At 45.3% G+C, this 19,909-nt stretch overlaps 2 protein-coding genes across 2 annotated transcripts in view; one reads left to right on the top strand and one right to left on the bottom strand.

Moving 5' to 3' along the window:
* The window catches only part of TTLL11 (tubulin tyrosine ligase like 11), a 47,448-nt gene extending 36,704 nt beyond the window's left edge, over positions 1–10,744 (bottom strand). Inside the window, 4 exon segments of the mRNA XM_032200494.1 lie at positions 2,038–2,171; positions 3,698–3,794; positions 8,895–9,087; positions 10,731–10,744. Coding sequence (XP_032056385.1) covers positions 2,038–2,171; positions 3,698–3,794; positions 8,895–9,087; positions 10,731–10,744 — 438 coding nt within the window.
* A 6,676-nt stretch (positions 10,745–17,420) lies between these two features.
* The window catches only part of LOC116496999 (carboxyl-terminal PDZ ligand of neuronal nitric oxide synthase protein-like), a 29,315-nt gene continuing 26,826 nt past the window's right edge, over positions 17,421–19,909 (top strand). Inside the window, exon 1 of the mRNA XM_032200493.1 lies at positions 17,421–17,525. Coding sequence (XP_032056384.1) covers positions 17,421–17,525 — 105 coding nt within the window. The remainder of the gene's footprint in view (positions 17,526–19,909) is intronic.

Raw genomic sequence — 19,909 nt, 5'->3', positions numbered from 1 at the left:
GCAATCATGCTTCCATAACATACCACAAGGATACACAAATGACAAAGTAACCCCACTGATTCAGCCAGGGAAGTCATTCTAGGGGAATGATTAAGCCACCAAAAATACACTGTGCTGGAAATTAGACAGTCCAAATTAGATTTTTATTAAAAATTAATCACACTAGGCCTATTCATCATCTTCACAGACAACAGAAAGGTAGTAAGAGAGCAATCGAGGTCTTGGTTTGAATCCCAAGCTAGTTACTTTTCAGAAATTGGAATTTCCTAACAGAAATGAGTTATCAGACAGATTCTTCTCTAACAGTTAGTGAAATAGTGACGACTGCAGCACTTGAGAGACTTGCTTATCTGTAACTCATCTCCAGTATAGTAACACCTTAGCAGGGAATGCTTTAGATGGTTTAAGAACAGTAAATAACTCAAATAGACACATTTACTAAGTAAAAACAACTTTTAACCCCTTATTAAAAAATCCCATCACCATTTCAGTTTAATATAAATGGCACTAAGGGCACTATTTATCTATACCATTTTCTTGGTATTTCCCAGTATGAAGCTTATCCACGACAAACTTACGAGTGCAGTTCTCTCATTGATTACTGTTTTTTAAAGCACAGAAGGTTAACGCTAGGTTAATTGCTGGATGTAGGTATGCAGGAAAGTGGGAAAAATGAAGAAGCTGACAGCACTTTTGTTTTGTACTTTCTTGTTTTAGAGGACTTACATTACAAACTCACGTTAAGCCAAACACACTCTTACAACATAAAATATAATGTTTGATAACAAGAACTATGCTTCTCTCAAACACAGATGGAAAAACATATGCAAAGGAAACTCCTAGGAGTGTGTTACTGGACATCTGTTGTTCTTGGAACAAAAACCAAATCATTTTCACTCCAGCAACCGTTCAACCAGAGAAAAGCATTTATTCACAGTGCCACCTGCTGACAGCGTGCGTGTCTGCCTGTGCATTTACCCTGATGTACAGACCACATTGCTACGTGCTGCTCAGTTAATCAGTGCCTTGTAACTGAGACAGGCATGGTTCCCAAAAGAATCATTGCTAAAACCCCAGTGCGCCACTTTGAAAGTTTACTTCCAAGTTATTTTCACTTATCTACCTGTCATTTCTAAATTTATTGGATAATTTACACTCCTTTTTACAAATTGGCCTTACATCTAAAGCAATAAAGCTGTGAAGCACTGTTGGGATTTTATTCATTTTTACTGTTACCAGCAGCACCATGGCAGTGACCCAGCACACTTGAGGAGCATATATTTAAAGATAGATGTTCATGGATTTAATTGGATTGCGGGTACGGTAATTATCTAAGAAGTAACATACAGACTTCATTAGACTTCTACGCTGTATCTTCTTCTCTCACTTTTCCAAGCAAAGGACACTGTAGAATACAAGAATGCACTTGGCAAATCAGATGAGGCTAAAACAAGCACATGTAATTTTAAAGCTATTCGTGATAATAGGACTGAGCACCAACACACAGCACTTTTTTATCCTCAGAAAAAAGCTGAATAAGCACTGCGTTTTATCACATTCTGAATAATTAAACAAAGAAACAGCTTGACGAGATTTAAAGAAGCATCTACTTAGGAAGATGCAAGTATATTTAACACACTACAAAACTTTGTTTTGAGAATTTAGATGAAATGGACAGGATGGACAAGAAACACTTCATCAGCAATGAACCTGATATCACATTCCACACCCTACAGTGCTGAAACTCCTTCAGTCCTTCTATACTCAGTACAATATGCAGGGAAAGGGATTATGTTTCTACCACCTAATTTCCAGACAACTCTTCTGGTATTGCAGAGAAGCTGAATTTTTATTTTGTTAAAGTTTGTTCTAGAACATAATCAAAAGCATTTCATCCTGTGTCTAATCACCTAAGTGTTATTTTAAATGATTTGGTATGTATGAAAAACTTAAGAATGACATGGTGACAACAAGTATACGGTGTCTATGGTAATATCCAACAAGTTATATATATTGTTCTTAATAAAAGTAATCTACCTCGTCCACAAAGAGGGGAAATTCTTCTGGCAGAATCCAGGATCGAGGGTAGAAGTTATATTCTACAGGAAACAGATCTTGCATTGTTCTCACTGCCCGACTCAGTGTAATTTTACGTACCATCTCTGTCATGCCTGGGGAAAATAACAGACAGTATTTAAGAGTGATGAGGAATCCACACTGAAGCCTCATCCTGAAAGTAAATTGTCACATCATTACTCACCCTACTGGTAGGCACTACAGCCACTGCTTTCAGTAAAGCTGAAAACCTTTCCAAATTTTAAATCTGACAAAACACCTGTAGCATTTTCCTGACACATTACCTATTATACGTATTACCATATCATGTAAGAAAAAGATCAGTTTGATTATTCAAAAACTTAGAATAAGGAGAGGGAAAGCCCTAGTCCAGTAGAAACTTCTGTCTTTGCTACAATCCCAAGTTATTGCCCTAGCCTGCTAACATTCCAGGAATAGGAAACAATGCCACTTAAATATAATCTACCACTTTGTGTTTACTTCCCACTCCTTTATGTAACTATATCAGAAAGAATGGGCTGCTTTGTGAGCAGCAGAACTTACAAAGCCTGCTTTCTGCAGCTTTCAATCTCATGCTTGGATCCTGCCTTCTCCCAGGACTGGGGCATTCCGGGTTATTCTCCTGTGTTGATTGTGAGCTTTTAAACATTACAGCTAGGTCATGCTGCAGCTTCTATCTCAGTGAGAGCAGCGTGTGTGGGCTTTCTTTACTAGACCTCTTCTTCAATAGAAGGAATTTGGTAAAACCCAGCATCAAGTTAGAGCAACGTTCCTGGAAACCACTTCTAGTTCTGAAGGACTCTGTTTCTTGACTACTGTGCATTCCATTCACTTACCACGCAGAACCCACAACACAGAGAGGGCAACAGTCAGGTAACGCTGAGATTTAAACCTTCAGAGAACTATACCATTTTTATTTGAATGTGAACTGCCCATAGACAGGAGAAATTTAGGGTAAATAGAGCATCAAGTTCGATATCCGAGGTTTCTTATTCTCACAGCACACTAACAGCACAGTAAATCTGAAGTAAAGCGCTTAGATAAGTCAATACCTAAGCTCCTAACTCTTATTTAGAGAGATTTCAACAGAGATTAAACAACAAAAAAGGGAGTTTTTTAAAAAAAAAAAAGTAGAATAGCCATAATAAGATGAGGGCTTGCATGAACTCTTCAACGTTAAAAACCCATTTGAGAAGCTTTGTTTTGAGCTTCTTCCTGAGCTAGACCAGAGTATGAAGCAAAATAGATTTTCCAATCTGAAAAAAAATAAATAAACCCAAAGATACAACACTGCGATCAATGTTAGATAACAAAATAATTGCATACTTACTCCACTTAAATCATAACCAAAGACTTCTTTTCCCCTAAATTCATATATTAATATATTATTTCTATCAAAACCTCTTCCTCTCTAAAACAAACTTCAGTTCATGAATTGCTTAAGATACACATTCTGGTATTCACACCCCCCTAAGCAGATTTCACCTACCAAAAATAATATGCTAAAAATACTATCAGCTGGTTAGGCAGATGACTCACACAGAAAATAGTAAGCCCAAAAACAATTAATCATGTTTTTTAAGCACTCATTTAAAATAGGAACATAAATAAGGTACAGTACCTGGAAACTTGTTGACTTGACCTGAGAATATATCATTATCGTGAAATGACACCCCGTGCCAATAGATATCGCATGGCAAGCGTCTGCCAAAAGGAAACTAGCAAAGAGAAGGAGACAAGTTTTGAAGCAAACTGGCAATACTCATTCCTCATTTTTCTAAATGCTCATATTACATACACATCATTCAAGAGCAGTACTGTCAATAGAAAGCATGCTCTGTATTGTGGTTGCAAAACTAAGAACATTTTTATCAGTTCAAGGCACTTATGTTCAAGATGTTGAATTGGAAAAGGTTTATAGAAGAAAAAAAAAAAAAAACACCTCTGAGGCACACAATCTATCTGAGAAATTTAGAGCTTGTTATCAACCACAATTAAGGCATGACTCACTTGTAATTTGAAATACTATTACAGGGAATAAAGTTCATTAAGAAGCACTTAATTCTAGCACGCAAAGGCACAGCAATAGCAAGTGGCTACAGCTTGGAAGTAAACAAAACCTGAAAATGCTTTTTGGCTTGTTTTCCTTCCCAGTTTAAGGGGTGATAAGCAACCATCAAGGGAAAAAATCACTAGAGGTTAGGAATGAGTTGTCATACTGCCAGTTACTAAGTTCTATTGTTAAATAGACCACAATTCAGTACAAGCAATCCCGTGGCTTCTATTTCGTGCTCCCCCTCTACAGCTCGGTAATCCAAATCCCTTTTCGCAGGTCACACCCACACCAGTGGTGGCCTCGTCCCCACCACGTGCGGCACCCCCGCGTGCTCCAAGCCTCGCACGAGCAGGAGCCATCACTGCTCCCTATTTCGGGGAACAGACGTAGCCAGTTAGCAATGGTGTTGTAAAGTAAGAGTAAGCTGCAACTGCCACAGACTTCCTGAGCAAGCAGGCTTACATTGGTGTCCAAGCTGCAGTAAATTGAAAATGGATATTCAAGGCATTATCTATCTCTCTATATATATTTGATTATACGTATTCATATGGTATTAATTACAGGCTATTAGTAGCTGAAAGGAATTAAAAGAAAAGCTTACAATTCAACTAATCGTCTGTTGAGCTTTCAACTGGCAAGGACTAAGGCAATTATTTCAACCGTATTAAGTATTCCAGCAACTTAAGAGCTTCTTTTCCCATTCACACAATATTTCATCATAAATGGTGAAATTGTAGAGCTAGCTTTCTGCTATCAGAAAGTTTGGTGGTTTTCAGCCTGAAGAGCCCTCAAACAGCATGGGCAATTACTGATAGCAAGCTTCTAATAGTAGTAGCTAAAAAAGGCTACCAGCAGTAAAAACAAATGCCCTAGATATTAGCAGTTCCAACTACCTAAAGCAAAAAAAATCACTAATAAAAATCAGACATGTATAAGCTCTGTTACAATAATAGTGGCTAGTTTTGTATAGAACAGGTACCCTGATTTTTCCTGCTGGTTCTCTTAGACATAGTCCCTTTATTCAAAGAAACCAAAGCCCAAATAACTTTATCTGCAACCCCCTGCAGATGCTGTTAATTACCACATGGAGCGCATTCACAGGAGCCTGCCCTGTTATTAGGTTACATCTTCTTCAAATGAGCAGGCTATACTTCTGACCACAGCACTTTCAGGATACAGAATTCATTCAAAAGCTTTATAAGTTTCATTTTTTTTTATTTCCTTCATTTGCTACTTTAATTAAAATTTCAGTTTCAGCAAATAGCTTTGAAAAATTAATCTCAAACGCTAATTTAGCGACACATCTTTTCTCTATTTCCGTACTCCTAAGGATGAAATACCCCAAAAAGCAGAGCTAGGGGATTCTTCACTTATTCCATTATTATTCAGCCTGCAAAAACTGGTTTTGTACATGTGGAAATTAATTCTGTTAGGCTCTGAAAGACAATCAGTGGCCTTAACCTTTCCACAGGTACGTCCAGAATACAGATTCTGTGTTAGGTCTCATACTACCCTTCCCACTAAAACCTGAGCAACTTATTTATTTATTAAATGAAATGGAAATGCAAAGAACAAAATTTGCATTTATATAACACCTTTCATCTGCTGAGGATATCAAAGCACTTTACAAACACTGCACAGAAATCATTTCACAACAGATGAAGAGGAAGCACCTCTGGACTGGAAAGCGGAAGCCATTCCAGCCCAGAATCAGCAATTCAGATAGCCCAGCAACTTTTCTTCTGACATATCAAGATTATTTGGATTTATCCAACAATGGGATCAAACTCACCTCCTGGACATGCTGGAAAGGATTCTTTATCATCTGCACTATACTTTCACATGAGAATAGTGTTTGGAAAGGAATGAACAAGTCAGGTTTATTTTGCTCACTCTGCAGTGCTTGGCAGATATGAATTAGTCTTGCTGGGTAAAAGGGGTCTTCTGCCACCTCCCCAGCTTCTGACCGATGGCAAAGGCAGGGTGTAGGCAGCCCGAGGACGTGGGGTGCTCACTGCTGCCAGGGGACAGAGCTAAAAAACGTGACCGAAGCCATGCCTACCTCCATCTGTCTGCTCAGCCCGGTCCTACAACCGACCGCCAAGCCTTCAAAGAACCCATTTAAAGTCTTTTTTATTCAGAGCTGGGGCATTTGTCAGAAAAGACAAACAGAAGGCCACAAAGTGAAGAGAAGTGTTTTCACAGCTTTGACACAATTAATAATCAATCACAGCCAAGTTGCCTGACAGGTCATTTCTACCTTTTGATTGGAAGCCAATAATTTAAATTGTCTCCTGGGTCACATCAGTCTGTTCCATCACATTTAATGACAAGTTAAATGACTCGTCTTCTAGTCAGCTTCTCCTAGCATAAAATTTCAAACTATTTTATGCCTCTGTGCAGCTCCTGAACAGCAAGACAAATGAAACGCATGATGTTGGGACAGTTGATGCCCGAGACATCTGCTTCTTCCATTTCCCTAGTAATTGAAAGCTAGCCAAATAAAATAATTTATTAAGCCATGAATAAACTCAGGATGCAAGCTCAATTTGTGCCCATTATTGCATTTGGCGTATCATGTTCATTTAAAAGAATCTGACACACTAAATCAGATCGTCCAATCTAGCAATACCAGTAATTGCTTCGCTGGCATGCCCATTAAGGTTCTGCAATGCTTTTTAAAAGGTCCGCCCTGTGCGTGGATAAACTGCTCACCGGTATTAGCCACGCTTAGAGCAGTCTTCCTCGGGTTTTGTTTTTTTCCTACAGTGGTATTTAACACTCATATAATCAGGGAGCATACTGCAACTACAGCCTGTGACTGAAACAAAGCCCTTCTGGCAAGGCAAGGGAACCACAGAAAGGAACTTTCAGGATGTATGACTTAAAACAAAAGCCTGTGTGACACTGACATAATGCTATCCATCAGACAGAAAAAGCTATCAGGAAAATGTAGTCCACCTTAAAAACCTAGTGTAACATCTGCCCAAGAGAACATTCAAGACAGCACAGCCAGCAGCAAACGTGCAGAACAGAAACAGAATGACAGCAGCGATGGGAAAGGATGTAAGAAGTGGTGAGAGAGAAGGGCCAAATATACCAAATCAAAGCCCAAAATGCAAACAACTGGAGAAGTATCACAGAGTGAAAAAGAGTGAAATACCAGCCCCTAAACCATCACTATTTCAATATACACGTTTCACTAATACTTCTAAGACTTTTTTCACATTATTTTTATGGACTGTACAAGAAACAATGTGTGGTCCCTCCACCAGTCCTGCTGTAATAGTGACCCTGTTTCCAAGGCTATTTGGACATCAGCGACAATTATTTGAACACCACAGTGCTATTTTGCTAAGTGTTTGAGAGGAAAAGCATTCAAAATGTTATGCAACTTGACCCAAAGAGGTTTCCCTGAATTTCTCTTCTTAACGTCATTTACTTTTCAAATCTAAACCAGATCTTGCCTACCAATTCCCTGCATCTACTGAGGTCTGCTACCTTGAAATCAATAGTTTGTCTTGCTCCCGTGCTAGATTTTCATCCTCCTGTTTTCCACAATGCAACCAGTACTGGCGAGGAGATATTGCTAATGCTTCCCCTTTCAGTATGCCTGGGGGGATCTGAAAACTGATCTGACACATGAGAAAATACCTGCTTGACAAAAGATAACGTCACATCCATACATATTGACCTCTTCACTATAATAAGCTGAAAACCCTACAGAAATATATTGCAGGGACTTGTTTGAGAGGGATGAGTTATTAGCCACCTCCACGGTACAGGCAGATGTCCCACAGTTCCGTACCTGGTCATTTCTTTGTTAGGAATAAGAAAAGGCTGCAGGGGGAAGCAACAGACTAAATGAGAAATATTGACCATGCAAACAGATGGAGGAGAAAGGGTATTGAGGGAGACAGCAAACAGAAAAAGATTAAGTGACGCCAGAAGCAATTGCTGTTGGGGAATATGGAGCAGGAAGAACGCCGATGATGCAGTGTGGATATTTGGGAGGAAGGAGTCAGGCAGTAGGACAGCACACCGTGCCTGCAAAATCCAGGGGGGGAGCTCACAAACTCTGAGCACAAAAACTTAGACAAATAAGAACAACAAAGAAACATTAAATGTGAAGGATGTCGGTCAGCACAACGCAGAGCAAAGCTGCTGACGGACCCCCGCGGGGGACAAGAGGGAACCTCAGCAGCCTGGGGCTTCCTCCTCGGGGGCTCAGCTCCTGCTCTGCACTGAGAGCAGCAGGGAACGGGACGGAGCTCCTGAAGCTTTTAACTCCGAAGTTAGGGATAACACAGAAGGACTGCCTCCCCCAGGTCTGTTCAAGTTTCCTTTACAAGGCACCAGGTGCAAAGAAACATCGGGATCTGGTGAGCCTGGGGACGGAGGGAGAGACAAAAGGCAGAAGCAGGGAGCTGCACAAAGGAACATTTCTTCATCCCAGCCCTCTACTTCGCTTCCCTCTTCCAAAAGAGTACAAGAGTAACCTAAAAAAAGAGTTACCTTTTTTTTTTTTAGAAAAGCTCCCAGAAGCCATCTGTTCCTATAAAAACACTTACAAAGATGCTGCAGAAAGCCGCTCTTCACCCCCAGAGAACCCTTTAACCCCTGCGCTACACCACCCAGCAGAAACCTCCTCAGGCTTCACGCGAGGAGTTCAAAACCCCCGATTCTGCCCCAATTCGCCTCTTCCCGTGCCTCCACCCCCCCCTCCCCCTCCGGGCCGGGCCGCAGCCCCCCCGGCGCCCACCTCCCTCCAGCGCAGCTGCCTCAGGCTGATCTTCAGCGCCTCCAGCGACGTTTTGGCCTTGGAGCTGTCCACCGTGACGCGGGGCGGCCGCCGCCCGCCTCGGCCTCGGCCCCCGCCCGCCTCAGCTCCCCGCCGGCCCGAGGCCCACCCGCGGCACGGCCCCGCTGCCTCCCGCTCCTCCTCCACCTCCTCTCTCCGGGAGGGCAGAGCCGGGGACCCCGGAGCCTCCACCGCCTCCCGGGCCGAGGCGCAGCCCCCCGGAGCGGCCCCGGTGCCGGTGCCGGTCCCGGCCGCCTCCATCCCTCCCCGCCGCCGCCTCAGCCCGGCCCCGGGCCCCGGCCCGCCCCCGCGCGTTGCCATGGCGACGCCGACGCCCGGGCGGGTGAGGCTGAGGACGGAGCGCGCGAGGGGCCAGCCGCCGGTGCGGTGACGTCACGACGCCGCCGCGGCCATGTTGGGAGCGGGCAGGGGGCCGCCCGCCCTTGCCGGGGAGGCCATTTCGGAAAGGGGCGGGGCGCGGCGGCCATGTTGGAAGCGGGCGGCCCAGCCCCTCAGCCGCCCCCTGTCAGTTCTGTGGCTGGGGGGTGACACATCCGTGTCACTGTCAGTGTGGGCAGGCGGTGCCCAAATCCCCTCACACCGAGATAAATCAGGGATTTTGTGCTGTGGGCTGCCTCTGGGCCTCGGCCCCAGTCCCTTGTCCTTGTCCAGTAACACCCAGCTTGCTGCCCTGGCCAGCGTGTGATTAAACAGTTTCTGTATCTGCCCTTAAATAGTTTCTGTATCGACCCTTAAATAGTTTCTGTACCTACCCGAATTGTTTGCACTGAAAGCCACCCGCAGGAGCTGCTCGGGAGGTGTACGGCTGGCAGACCCGCACTGGGCCTGTTGCTCAGGGCCACGCTGCCGGAACGGCTCTGCAGCCCCAAATCCGCAGGGTTTGTACTCAAAACACCTCCCAGGGCTCCTGCACTCAGGGTGCGCTCGGTGCTACACTTCAGCTAAGCACTGTGCTTCTGGAGTCACTAAAGAGCAGTATCTGTACTTAAACACGCTCCTACACTGCTGGAGGGAATCAAAAGCACAGCAAGAAAACACAAAAACCATTTGTCTCTTATAGTGTCCATAGCTAACAATCTTATGTGCGGTTATATGAAGCCCCCACGGTATTAATTTATGAGACGAGATGAATTTGAGGTCACACGAGTGACCTTCCCGGTGTCCCAAAGGACAGCAAAAATAGAGATGGGAAATGCCAAAAGCAGGACGGGCCGAGGAGGCTGCCTGGGGCCGGCTCGGGCAGGAGGTGGCGCTGCGCCCCCTGAAATGGGGCTGGAGGGGGGCAGAGACGGGAATCACCTGGATTGTGCGAAATTGCTGTCCTTAGACTCGTTTTCTCGATCTGTAGAAGGGGCAGGACCGAAACAGGATGTCAGGGGGGAAAAATCACTTAAATGAAAGCAAAATTTAAATAAATGCAGCAGAATTTGGGACTTTCCGTTAGCTGTGAGTTAAAATAATAAGGTCACGTCAGGAAGATTAAGATCCCTAGTCGGGAACTCCAAGGACCAGGATGAGACATGCACATATCTTCTACCTGCTACCCCAGGTTTAGAAACATCTGGATTAATGTCTCGCTCTCATCTCATGCTTCCTGGTATTTTACAGAAATCAAGGCACAGCGTGTCACTACCTGTCACTGGACATCTGGACCCTTTTCCACAAATTATCAGCAGTTTACAAAGAAGAAAGTTTGTTCACCCAGATTCTCTCTAATTTCAACAGCCAACTAGACCGTCACCTGCAAACAGTGCCTGCGTTTTTTCAGCACCTCACCTATCTTCTGCCATTCACCCTTGTAGGCGAAGACACTAATTAATTAATTATTTACAACATTGTGTCTTACAATGTGACGTGACCAGGAAAGTGAGATCACATAGCTCACTCTTGGTTGCTATTAAATGTGCATTTTTTTATAGCTGTGACAATTCATAACTGAAAAGTTGGGAGTATTTCACTGAGCCAACAGGAGCTCGGTGGGGCTATAACTTGAGCAACAATGTTCTCTCTGGGAATTGCCTTTTCCGCATGTTTCAAAAAACTGTGTAAGGGCACATCCTGGCTGTCTCACCAACCACCACCAGATGGGAGCAACTGTTGGTGTCTGCCAACAGGAGTGTGATTTAAAGAGGTGACCTGACTCGGGCTGCCTCTGATTTTACTGCCAGGCCCCTGGATGAACACTTTTTAAAGCGTATTTTAGAGATTTATCATCACCATTATCAGCAGTGCTGAAGAAAAGCCAGGGAAATAGTTAAGATGGGTCAAGGCACTATGAGACTTCAGAGCATGGGAAATCCCAAACTAAATGATTGCAAAGGAAAAATATTTGTGTATCTAATTATTACACATCCACATTTCTTATAGCCTAATAAGGTACTAGTGCTTTCTCTACCAGAGCAGCTGTAATACATCAGATACCTGGTTTGCAGTGTGTAGTATGGATAAAACCTTCATTTCATGTTGAGATAAATAGGGATGGTCTGCGGTGTACAGCATGAAGTCTGACTGTGCGTGATACTCGGGTACTGCAAGGTAGGGGAGTAAAGTATAGGTTGAGTAGTAATGAGCTAGCAAGGTAATTCAGAGGGAGAGTGTATCCTGCTGAAAATTGCAAGCTGGATCTACCAGCAAGAGGACTCTTCGTTCATTTGCAGGGATATTCTCACTGAAAGCCTAATTTTTAATATTACACTTTCCAAGTCAGTAAATTGAGCAGTATGGGCTTCTCACCATGACAATGTCGATCCAAGCACCTCTCAAACTGGAGATGAACCATACTGCCTACCTGTGGCATACCAAACTCATGAATCACACATGGGCGCACACTAAGCTTATGAGTTTAATAGGTCACAATGGTTTTCTTAAATGGTGAATTTGAGTTCTAGTAAGCTTTTTTGTTGTGAGTCTGGATCAAAATTTCTAGTGTTTCTCTAGCATTGTAAGAACAATAAATGTATTTCTTCTATACTTTTTAAAAAAAGACAGCCCAGGGAAGTAAAACACCGTGGCACATAATGTGTAAAACGAACATACAATCTTTTTAAAATATCATATAAAACTGGGCTCCTTCCAGTCACAAAGTAAGAATTACTTGCAGAAATACTCTGGCTAACTGTTTTGAAAAAGAATACATTCTTCAAGCTCCTGTATAAAAATAAGTTACTCATTGAGAACTATCCATCCGTTTATGACGTTTATAGTTCCTTTTGCAATAATGGTGAATATCTTCTGACAATTGTACTTTCGCAAATCAACAGGAAAGCAATGTTTTATAAAATGAAATGTCAGAAGAAAACATATCTAGTAAACAGACTTGGAAAACATCAGTGTTGTTATTATGCTTCTCAGACTGGGTTTAAATTTGTTTACATCAACCTATGCTTCCAATATTTATGTTAGACCACTGCAGATTTGTGGTTGACCTACATATGCAAACAAAACATTTGCTGCATATTTGGGGAGGGGGGATTTGCATGACAGAAGATGATGAAAATATGCATAATTATAGATGACATTTTTCATTCCCGAATCCTGCTGCACCGAACTTTGGAACTGGCCATGCATGAAAGAGGCTTGCAATTCTAATGGGCAGATTTCCTGGCTATGCTACAAAGCTGAACCGTGAAGACCTTAAGCTTCTGTTTCTTCTTGAGAGACACAAATCTGCTATAATCATCTAACGAAGCAGACCCTGTACTTGCAGAGAACACATGACGCTGACTGAGGAGGACTGAAAGAACGACGCTGGGGTAGCCTGTTCCACATGTCACTTTTGAGTTCACATCATATGGCACCCTCAGAGACTCACTGAAAGATTTTGCTTGTGATATTTTCCTTGTTTTCTTCAAATCCTTGATACGGCAGAGAGTAACATCACACAATTTCAGCTAACAGTACCTTGCCTCCATATTTCACCACACAGCACCATTTATAGGATGTGGTTGCTGCTTCCAGGCTTAACTGGTTAAACAAAGATTTTACTTTATCACCTAGTGATCACAGAGAGTTATCTGATGTAGGAGTAACTGCAGGACAAAATATGGTTCTGAATAACCTTTTTCTACCATTTCATCCACCTTTATTTTGATAATTTACTTATACAAAAAAGTTAAGCAGATATTCTGATTTGTTCCCAATGTTTATGTTAAACTGAAGGTCCAGACCAATTCATTTAAATGAAGGTTGGGCATCTGCATTGTTTGGAATAGAGTTCTCTACCTTCCTTTGCTTCCAGATCTTCTTTTCCACTAGAGGAGAGGGCAGCTTCTGAGAACAGAGGGAAAAACACATACATAACCCTCTGACCTCACAGTAGCTTTGTAAGACAACATTTCATGGCCTTGGAGAACTCCCGACATGCTGTTCCCCTTAACTCTCTGTCTTAACTTTTGATCAGTGTTTTAAGATATCAAGAAAAGCCAACAAGCCTTGCTGTGTGGTAATGCTGTTTAATTTTGCTTCCCTTGAGTAAAGAAGTGACTGTGAAGGAAGTAGAACACATCTGAAATTTTAGAAATCCAAAAGCAACATACATTTTTTGCTTCCACTAGCAGAGCATGTTGTTCCTATAACAGCCTGTCCTCCCTTGCCTCCACATCAGCTCATCCTGCTCTGTAGAAGGAGGGGACAGAAGCTGGTTGTTAGCATTACGTACAGAAATAAGTCCGTTTGGTCTTAATCTATTAAATTTTACTGCAGTAACTGCTGATTCTCAGTAACTATAAATTGGGCATACTTCGCTTCATTCTGTTCCTTTATTAAATGTAAGCAGCATTTTTCTGTATTCAAGAGAATACACATCTGCTGAAGATTGGCAAGTGAATTCAGCTGCTTTATCTCACAAGGCTGTCCACTGGCACACTGAAAGTCTGCTACCATGAAAGTACATTGGAGATTTGCTGTAAAAATTGCAGCAGAACAAGTATTAATAATGCTAATAAAAATGGCATGACAAAACCACATCCACTAAGATAGTAAACTTGTAGAGATCTCTCAGATCTTAGGAGCATGATATGGATGTGATTTCCCATAAAGGAGGTTTTATCGGCTGTTACTGGATGTCGGTGTGGTTGTTCTTGCTATGCCACATCTTATTTATCATTTAAAATCTTTGCAGTTCTGCAGAGCAGAAATAAGTGCTTAAAATGGTTAGCAGAAGGGAGGAAAATTTCTTGGCATCAAAACCAAGTCTCCTGTGGAAAGTGTGCAGCGTCTCTGCAACTTCCCTATCTGAGTTGTGGAAGTGGGTTTTGGAAGAAACCTGACAGCATCGGATGGGAGCAACAGCTACCTTCCATGCAAATCAACCGAAGAAACAGTTAAAGGACACGCTATAAATACCCTCTACCTGATTTACATCTCATTCAAGGTCCCTTCAAATTAGGAAACTATAAACGAAGAGAGATTTCCATTTGGAGTGAATGTCGATGCAAAGATTCAAACGTGCATGTGTAAGAGAAAGAGAAGGAAAGAAACCTTGGTAGCTGTGCCTGAAAAAGAAAGCTGATACAAACCTGCTCTCCGCAAGAACACTTGAAGCTCTGAGCCAAGAAGCTGTCTTTGGTGCCTAACTCCCACCGTGTTCAGAGAAATGGGACTTTCTAAGTGTGCTTTGCACATCAAAGGAATAACTAGCTCAGTACCTCCATCTGATGCAAACACCCACTATGAAGTTTGGCTAACCACTCACGTCAAGAAAGGGTAATGCTTGTAAGGATTTGTTTATACCAAATCTGTGATGATATACGGTGTAACAGTTTAATTCCACATATTTGCCCAGTTTTATTATCCAGAAGGAAAGACAGCTTTTCTTACCTGCAGTGGAGTCAGAGAATTTTCTTTGCCCAACAAAGAAACAGAAAACTAATGGCTTTGTAAGTTCAGCAGCCTTCAGACTCAAATCTCAAACACAGATCCAAACCATTAACCTTAGAAGAGCTAAGCCCTATGAAGAGTTCATGGAAGTTAATGAACACGGAATATTAAACAACTCCATTCAATTGTGATATAACAGTCTGGCACTGCAAGCTTTATTAAATCACAATTGCCTTATTTTTTCCCAGGATTCCTGTGAAATGTTTCCATCCCCCTACCCAAAGGATTTTATAATCTGCAGGATACTGGAGAGCATCAGAACTGAAATAAAAAGCCCATTCTTGTTATTTCATCCTGTCTACCAGATTAAAAGATTTGACTCTCCCAAGCAAAGTCCACATGCTCCCACTCACATGGGAACGCTCTTGTGTCAATGGGAGGGAAATGAGGAGGAGCTTTCAGCTGCTCAGTACCGTGACAGGTTCGTGCATGCCTCAGTTAAAATGCAGTATTGCAGAATCAATGTAGAGACTCGCTAGCAGTGCCTGTGTTAGGCTTTCTTCTCTTACTGGGTGAGCTTCACTAGCGTTAGCATCAAAGGAAGCACAAGCACAGGCTGTGCCCAGATGACTGAGTGGCATCTCCTACTCTTAGGGCTTAGGAGAACCAAGGACTGCACTTTGCTCCATCCCTCCAAGGCCATTTCCACACAAAATCTAGGTTTTTCATTCTGGTCAACAGATATTTTTTTATATCAGTATTTCTACAAGATAAGTGCCATGGAAGATTCTAAGTAGGCAAAATCAACAGATAGCTAAACCAATGACTCTGCAAGTGAGATGTGTATCTAGGCTGATTTTGAGTTATGCTGAATGAAAGAGTGTGTGTGGATATTAAAAAGAAAGGAAATGTAACACTGAAACTTTGAAATAATAATTAAAAAAAAAAAAGCCTGTCTGGAAACAGAAAAACAGCACAGACGCTGACCACAGAACTCATCCCAGCACTACGTCCACAGTGCCAGAATGAGCTGCTAATACCACAAAGTACTGGAACATGTAGGCTCACAGTCAGTGAACCAACATTAATTTCTTGGACTTTTTCTCGCTCTCTTAATTGTAAGTTTCTGGATTTTTGGCTCCTGTCCATCTCCCTTCTGACTTACAAGTCTCCAGAGATGCCAAGAAACTCAAGATGATTACTCTCATGAGCTGGAGACAGGGAATAGTGCACTGTCTGCCTGTGGCCAAAATTTTCTCTCCTGCTAATGTTAAAGCCACACAAAAGGTGGTGTCCAGCAATGCCCAAGCATCCATCTGGGTGGATATTTGTATGAAAGTTATAACTGATCGCTCAGAAATTCATTCTGAGGAAGCCAAATGAAATCAGCTGGAGCAAATATAAGCCCCATCCCCTTGGGTTCTACGCAGTTGACATTTCTGATTGTTCCTGTAAATGACAGAGTGCGGCTGTACTAACAGCTGGAAGCCAAGTCCTGGGTCCTGCCACCAAGCCGTGCACGGCTCCGCACCCATCCGTACCTGTGCTGATGCCTGCTGAGATCCAGCTGCTCAGGCACGTCGGGCATCCCAGGGCGGCATCCGTGGGGGCTCTCCTGTGTGCTGGCAGAGCTGCACCACGAGACAAAGCTGGGAAGGAAAGAGCAGCCTAAGAGCACAGCAAAAGCCCCAAATCCCAGCAGTGTATTGAGTTGGTCAGTGGGCATCAACCATGCAGGCTTCGAGCAGAGGGCACGTGTTAATTGCTAACGAAGCTACGTCACGTTAAAATGGGACGTGTGTAATTGTTGTAGCCTACCGTTTGTGCACAAAAGTTGCTGCGAGAGCCCAGCTCGTTCTGCACAAAGTCTTTTTCAGAATTTCCAACGAAGGGCGTGCAGCAGGTGCTGCCGAAATTATACAGCGTGACTTAAACTGTCAAAAAAAAAAAAAAAAAGGAAAAAAAAAGAAAAAAAAAGGCAAACAATTCAACCAGGACGGGCCTGCATCCTTAACCCTCGGTCTCGCAGCACAGCTCCCAGCACCTGGGGACCGCAGTGTGGGGACCGGCGGGGCTTTTAGGCACAGGGGGCGCGGGGCAGCCCCCCCCGGGGGGCACAAACCCACCCCGACAAAACCTCCAAACCCCAAGCGGCTCCTTGCGGCCTCCCCTTCCCCGAGCCGCCCGGGGCTCGCCCCGTACCCTCTCGGGGGGCGCCTCCACAGCGGCTACGGCCGGGGCGGGCCCCCCACACCCCCCAACCACCCCGGGCCGGGTCCGGTGCCGGCGGCCGCCGCCCCCCGCATCACATGAGGCAACTTCGGGCCAATGGCGCCGCGGCGGGGGCCGGGGCCCCGCTGGGTGCCCGCGGACGCTCATTCAAAACGCGGCCGGGCTCGGGGCTCCTCCACCGCCGCCTCCTTCCCCTCCTTCCCCTCCTCATGCCCCGGCCGCCGCCCGGAGCCGCCGCGCAGCCGGGGGGCGCCGCCACCACCTCCTCATCCTCCTCCTCCTCCTCCTCCAGCCGCGGGGCTCCGCGGCGCCGGGCGCCCCCCCCCCCCCGCCATGTCCCCCCCTTCTCCTCCTCCTCCTCCTCCTCCTCCCGCCGCGGCCTGAGGCGCCCTCCCCGCCCTCCCCGCCGCCGCCGCGATGCCGGTGAAGAACCGGTACAACCTGGTGGACGATGGCTGCGACTCCCGCGTCCCGCTGCACAACGAGGAGGCCTTCCAGCACGGCATCCACTTCCAGGCCAAGGTGAGCCGCGGCTCGGCACCGCTCCCCCCCCCTGCCGGAGCCCCCTCCCCACCCCAAGGGACACCCAAGGGACACCCGGAGGCTCCCCGGGGTCCCCCCCCCCCCCCTGTGGTGCTGGGCCCCGTTACCGAGCAGCCCCGGGGGGGGGGTCGAGGCCGGGGTCTCGCCGTGCTCCCCCCACCCCCCGGAGCATCCCTGAGGTGCCCCCAGCTGGGTGCTGGGCCTGAGGGAAGATGCTGATGAACTATGGAAGCTTTCTGCTTAAAATCACAAACAGGTTCTTTTATTTTTCCCATTTTTTTTTTAAGCTGTTTTGGTGCTTACGAGCCTGGTGTGCTTCATTTATGTGCTGAGGACCCCCCCTGAGAGGGGCAGGCGCTGGCTGCACGCATCCTGGCTCTGTCCCCTCGCTGCGCAGGGTCCTGCTCCTGCCACGACGAGGTGACAGCTCCCGATCCCTCAGAGAGCTGCAGGCTGCTACCTGCTGCTGAGGAACACCTCGTCCCTCACCCCCTTCCTCGTCCCACCTGAGCTGACCCCTGCTTGAGCAGCTAGACGTGGGAGGGCTCCGTTTAAACGCACGCAGTCGTGGGGTATCAAGGAAATAGGGATATCGTCAGAAACTTCACGCTGATCATGAAAGATGGTCTGGCACTGCACCACCGCCGAGTGAGCAACTCAGGGGAATTGGCATTCTGTGGGCAGCGCAGGGAATGGGTTTGTAATTCGCCTGGCAAGAGGAACTGCGTTTTGCTGGAGCAACTCTGGGGCTTTCTTCCCCTCTTCGCAGGTGGCCTAGCACAGATTAGAAATGGAATTCACGCCTGCTGTCTCCTGAGCTGGAAAGAAGGGGAATGTATTCAAATAAAGCTTTGGAACGTGGATTTTGTGCGGTCTGGTTTTCCTGCTAAGAGAGCTGCAAGATGTAAATGGGATGTGAGGATGAATCTGAACAGACAGTTGATCACATTTTAAAAACCTCTCTTCCTTGGGGAAGAAAAACAATTAATCTTTGTTTCTTTTTTTAAATTAACAGTTGCTACCCCACAAACTGTGCCGAGAACAAAAATCCGTGTTTTTAAAAGATGTGAACAGGCTGTACCTTTAACTGAGTGCAATGGGCTTCGTAAGAGCGACAGCTTTAGGCACCCAGAGCTATTCAGAGAGCGGGTGGCTGCTGAAAGGCGTGTGGGTCTGAGATGGGGTGTGCATTACCTTAGTAACGTGCTGGCTCCGTTCTGTTCTCGCCTGCCTCTCCCAATGAGGACACTGACTGTGGGCACACCACTCAGCTGCAGCTCAGCGTGACAAGGCTGCAGCAAGCAGCCAGGTGTCTTACACCAGGCGATCTCCCTGGCCACTCAGTCTCTAATCTCCGCATACCAAACCGTATTGCTTGCCCTGTAATCTTCGGGGACAAATGTCACAAGGTCAGAAACGGGAGCTGCATGTGGAAAGGTGGCTGTGTGCACAGGAGCATGAGTGCCTCAGCTCTTCCAAAGCAGGGAGTTTGGGAGGATCTCGCGTGGCTCTGCTGTCACCAGTTCTCTTCCTGCCCCACCTGGGAATTCACCTTTGGCAGAGTGGCCTGTTCCTGTGCAGCTCTGCACAGACAAAAGCCCATTGGGAGTAGCCATGACCACACTGGCGGCCACCTCAGAGAACAAGATGCTTGCAAACAAACAGGCACAGCCCTTGAGAGACACTGACATGCCCTTGCAGTGAGGGCAGAGGGAAATCCTGGCTCCTCTCTCCCTTCCCTGCTGCCCTCCAGCTCTCTGGCTGGAGTGGTTTGGCTCTCCTGCGGTTTACCAAAGGACACGCCTGAAGTTGCTGCTCTCAAAAATGCCATTTTGCAAAGGCATTTACAGAAACATCAGAAAGAACAGATGACCTTTCAGATTGCTTGCGGTATTTATTTCAAGGCAGATAAAAGACCAGTAAATACCGAGCCAGGAGAACTCATCTCTGAAAAGCTCCATTATGCAAAAGTTTTCAGGATAAAACCCCTTGCAAGCTGCAAGTGTTATAGCAGAGAAATTAACACTGAACTGTGTCAGTAACAGTGACAGCTCTGCAGCTGCTCTCAAGGAACTATTTGGTCTCTGTTCATAGCTGTTATCACATTAAGTGTTTGCAGGGTTCTCCTGACTAGGTGCCTCCTTTTTCCTCCCCCTGTCACAGGGGAACAAACTCCAAAAAAAAACAACAACTTGGAGCCAAACACGACTCATGAACCAAGCGCTCAAGATGGGGACTAAGCTTTGTCACCTGCCCTCTGTCCTGACAGACCCCCCCGGGAAAATGCCAGTGCCAAGCTCCTTGCTCAAGCCCCTGCTGTCGGATGAGGACACTTCTCCCCGCACCACTCAGCCTTGTGCTCA

Source organism: Aythya fuligula, chromosome 19 (assembly GCF_009819795.1).
Source record: "Aythya fuligula isolate bAytFul2 chromosome 19, bAytFul2.pri, whole genome shotgun sequence".
In the NCBI taxonomy this organism is placed as follows: Eukaryota; Metazoa; Chordata; class Aves; order Anseriformes; family Anatidae; genus Aythya; species Aythya fuligula.
This window is presented reverse-complemented; position numbering and strand designations above follow the sequence as displayed.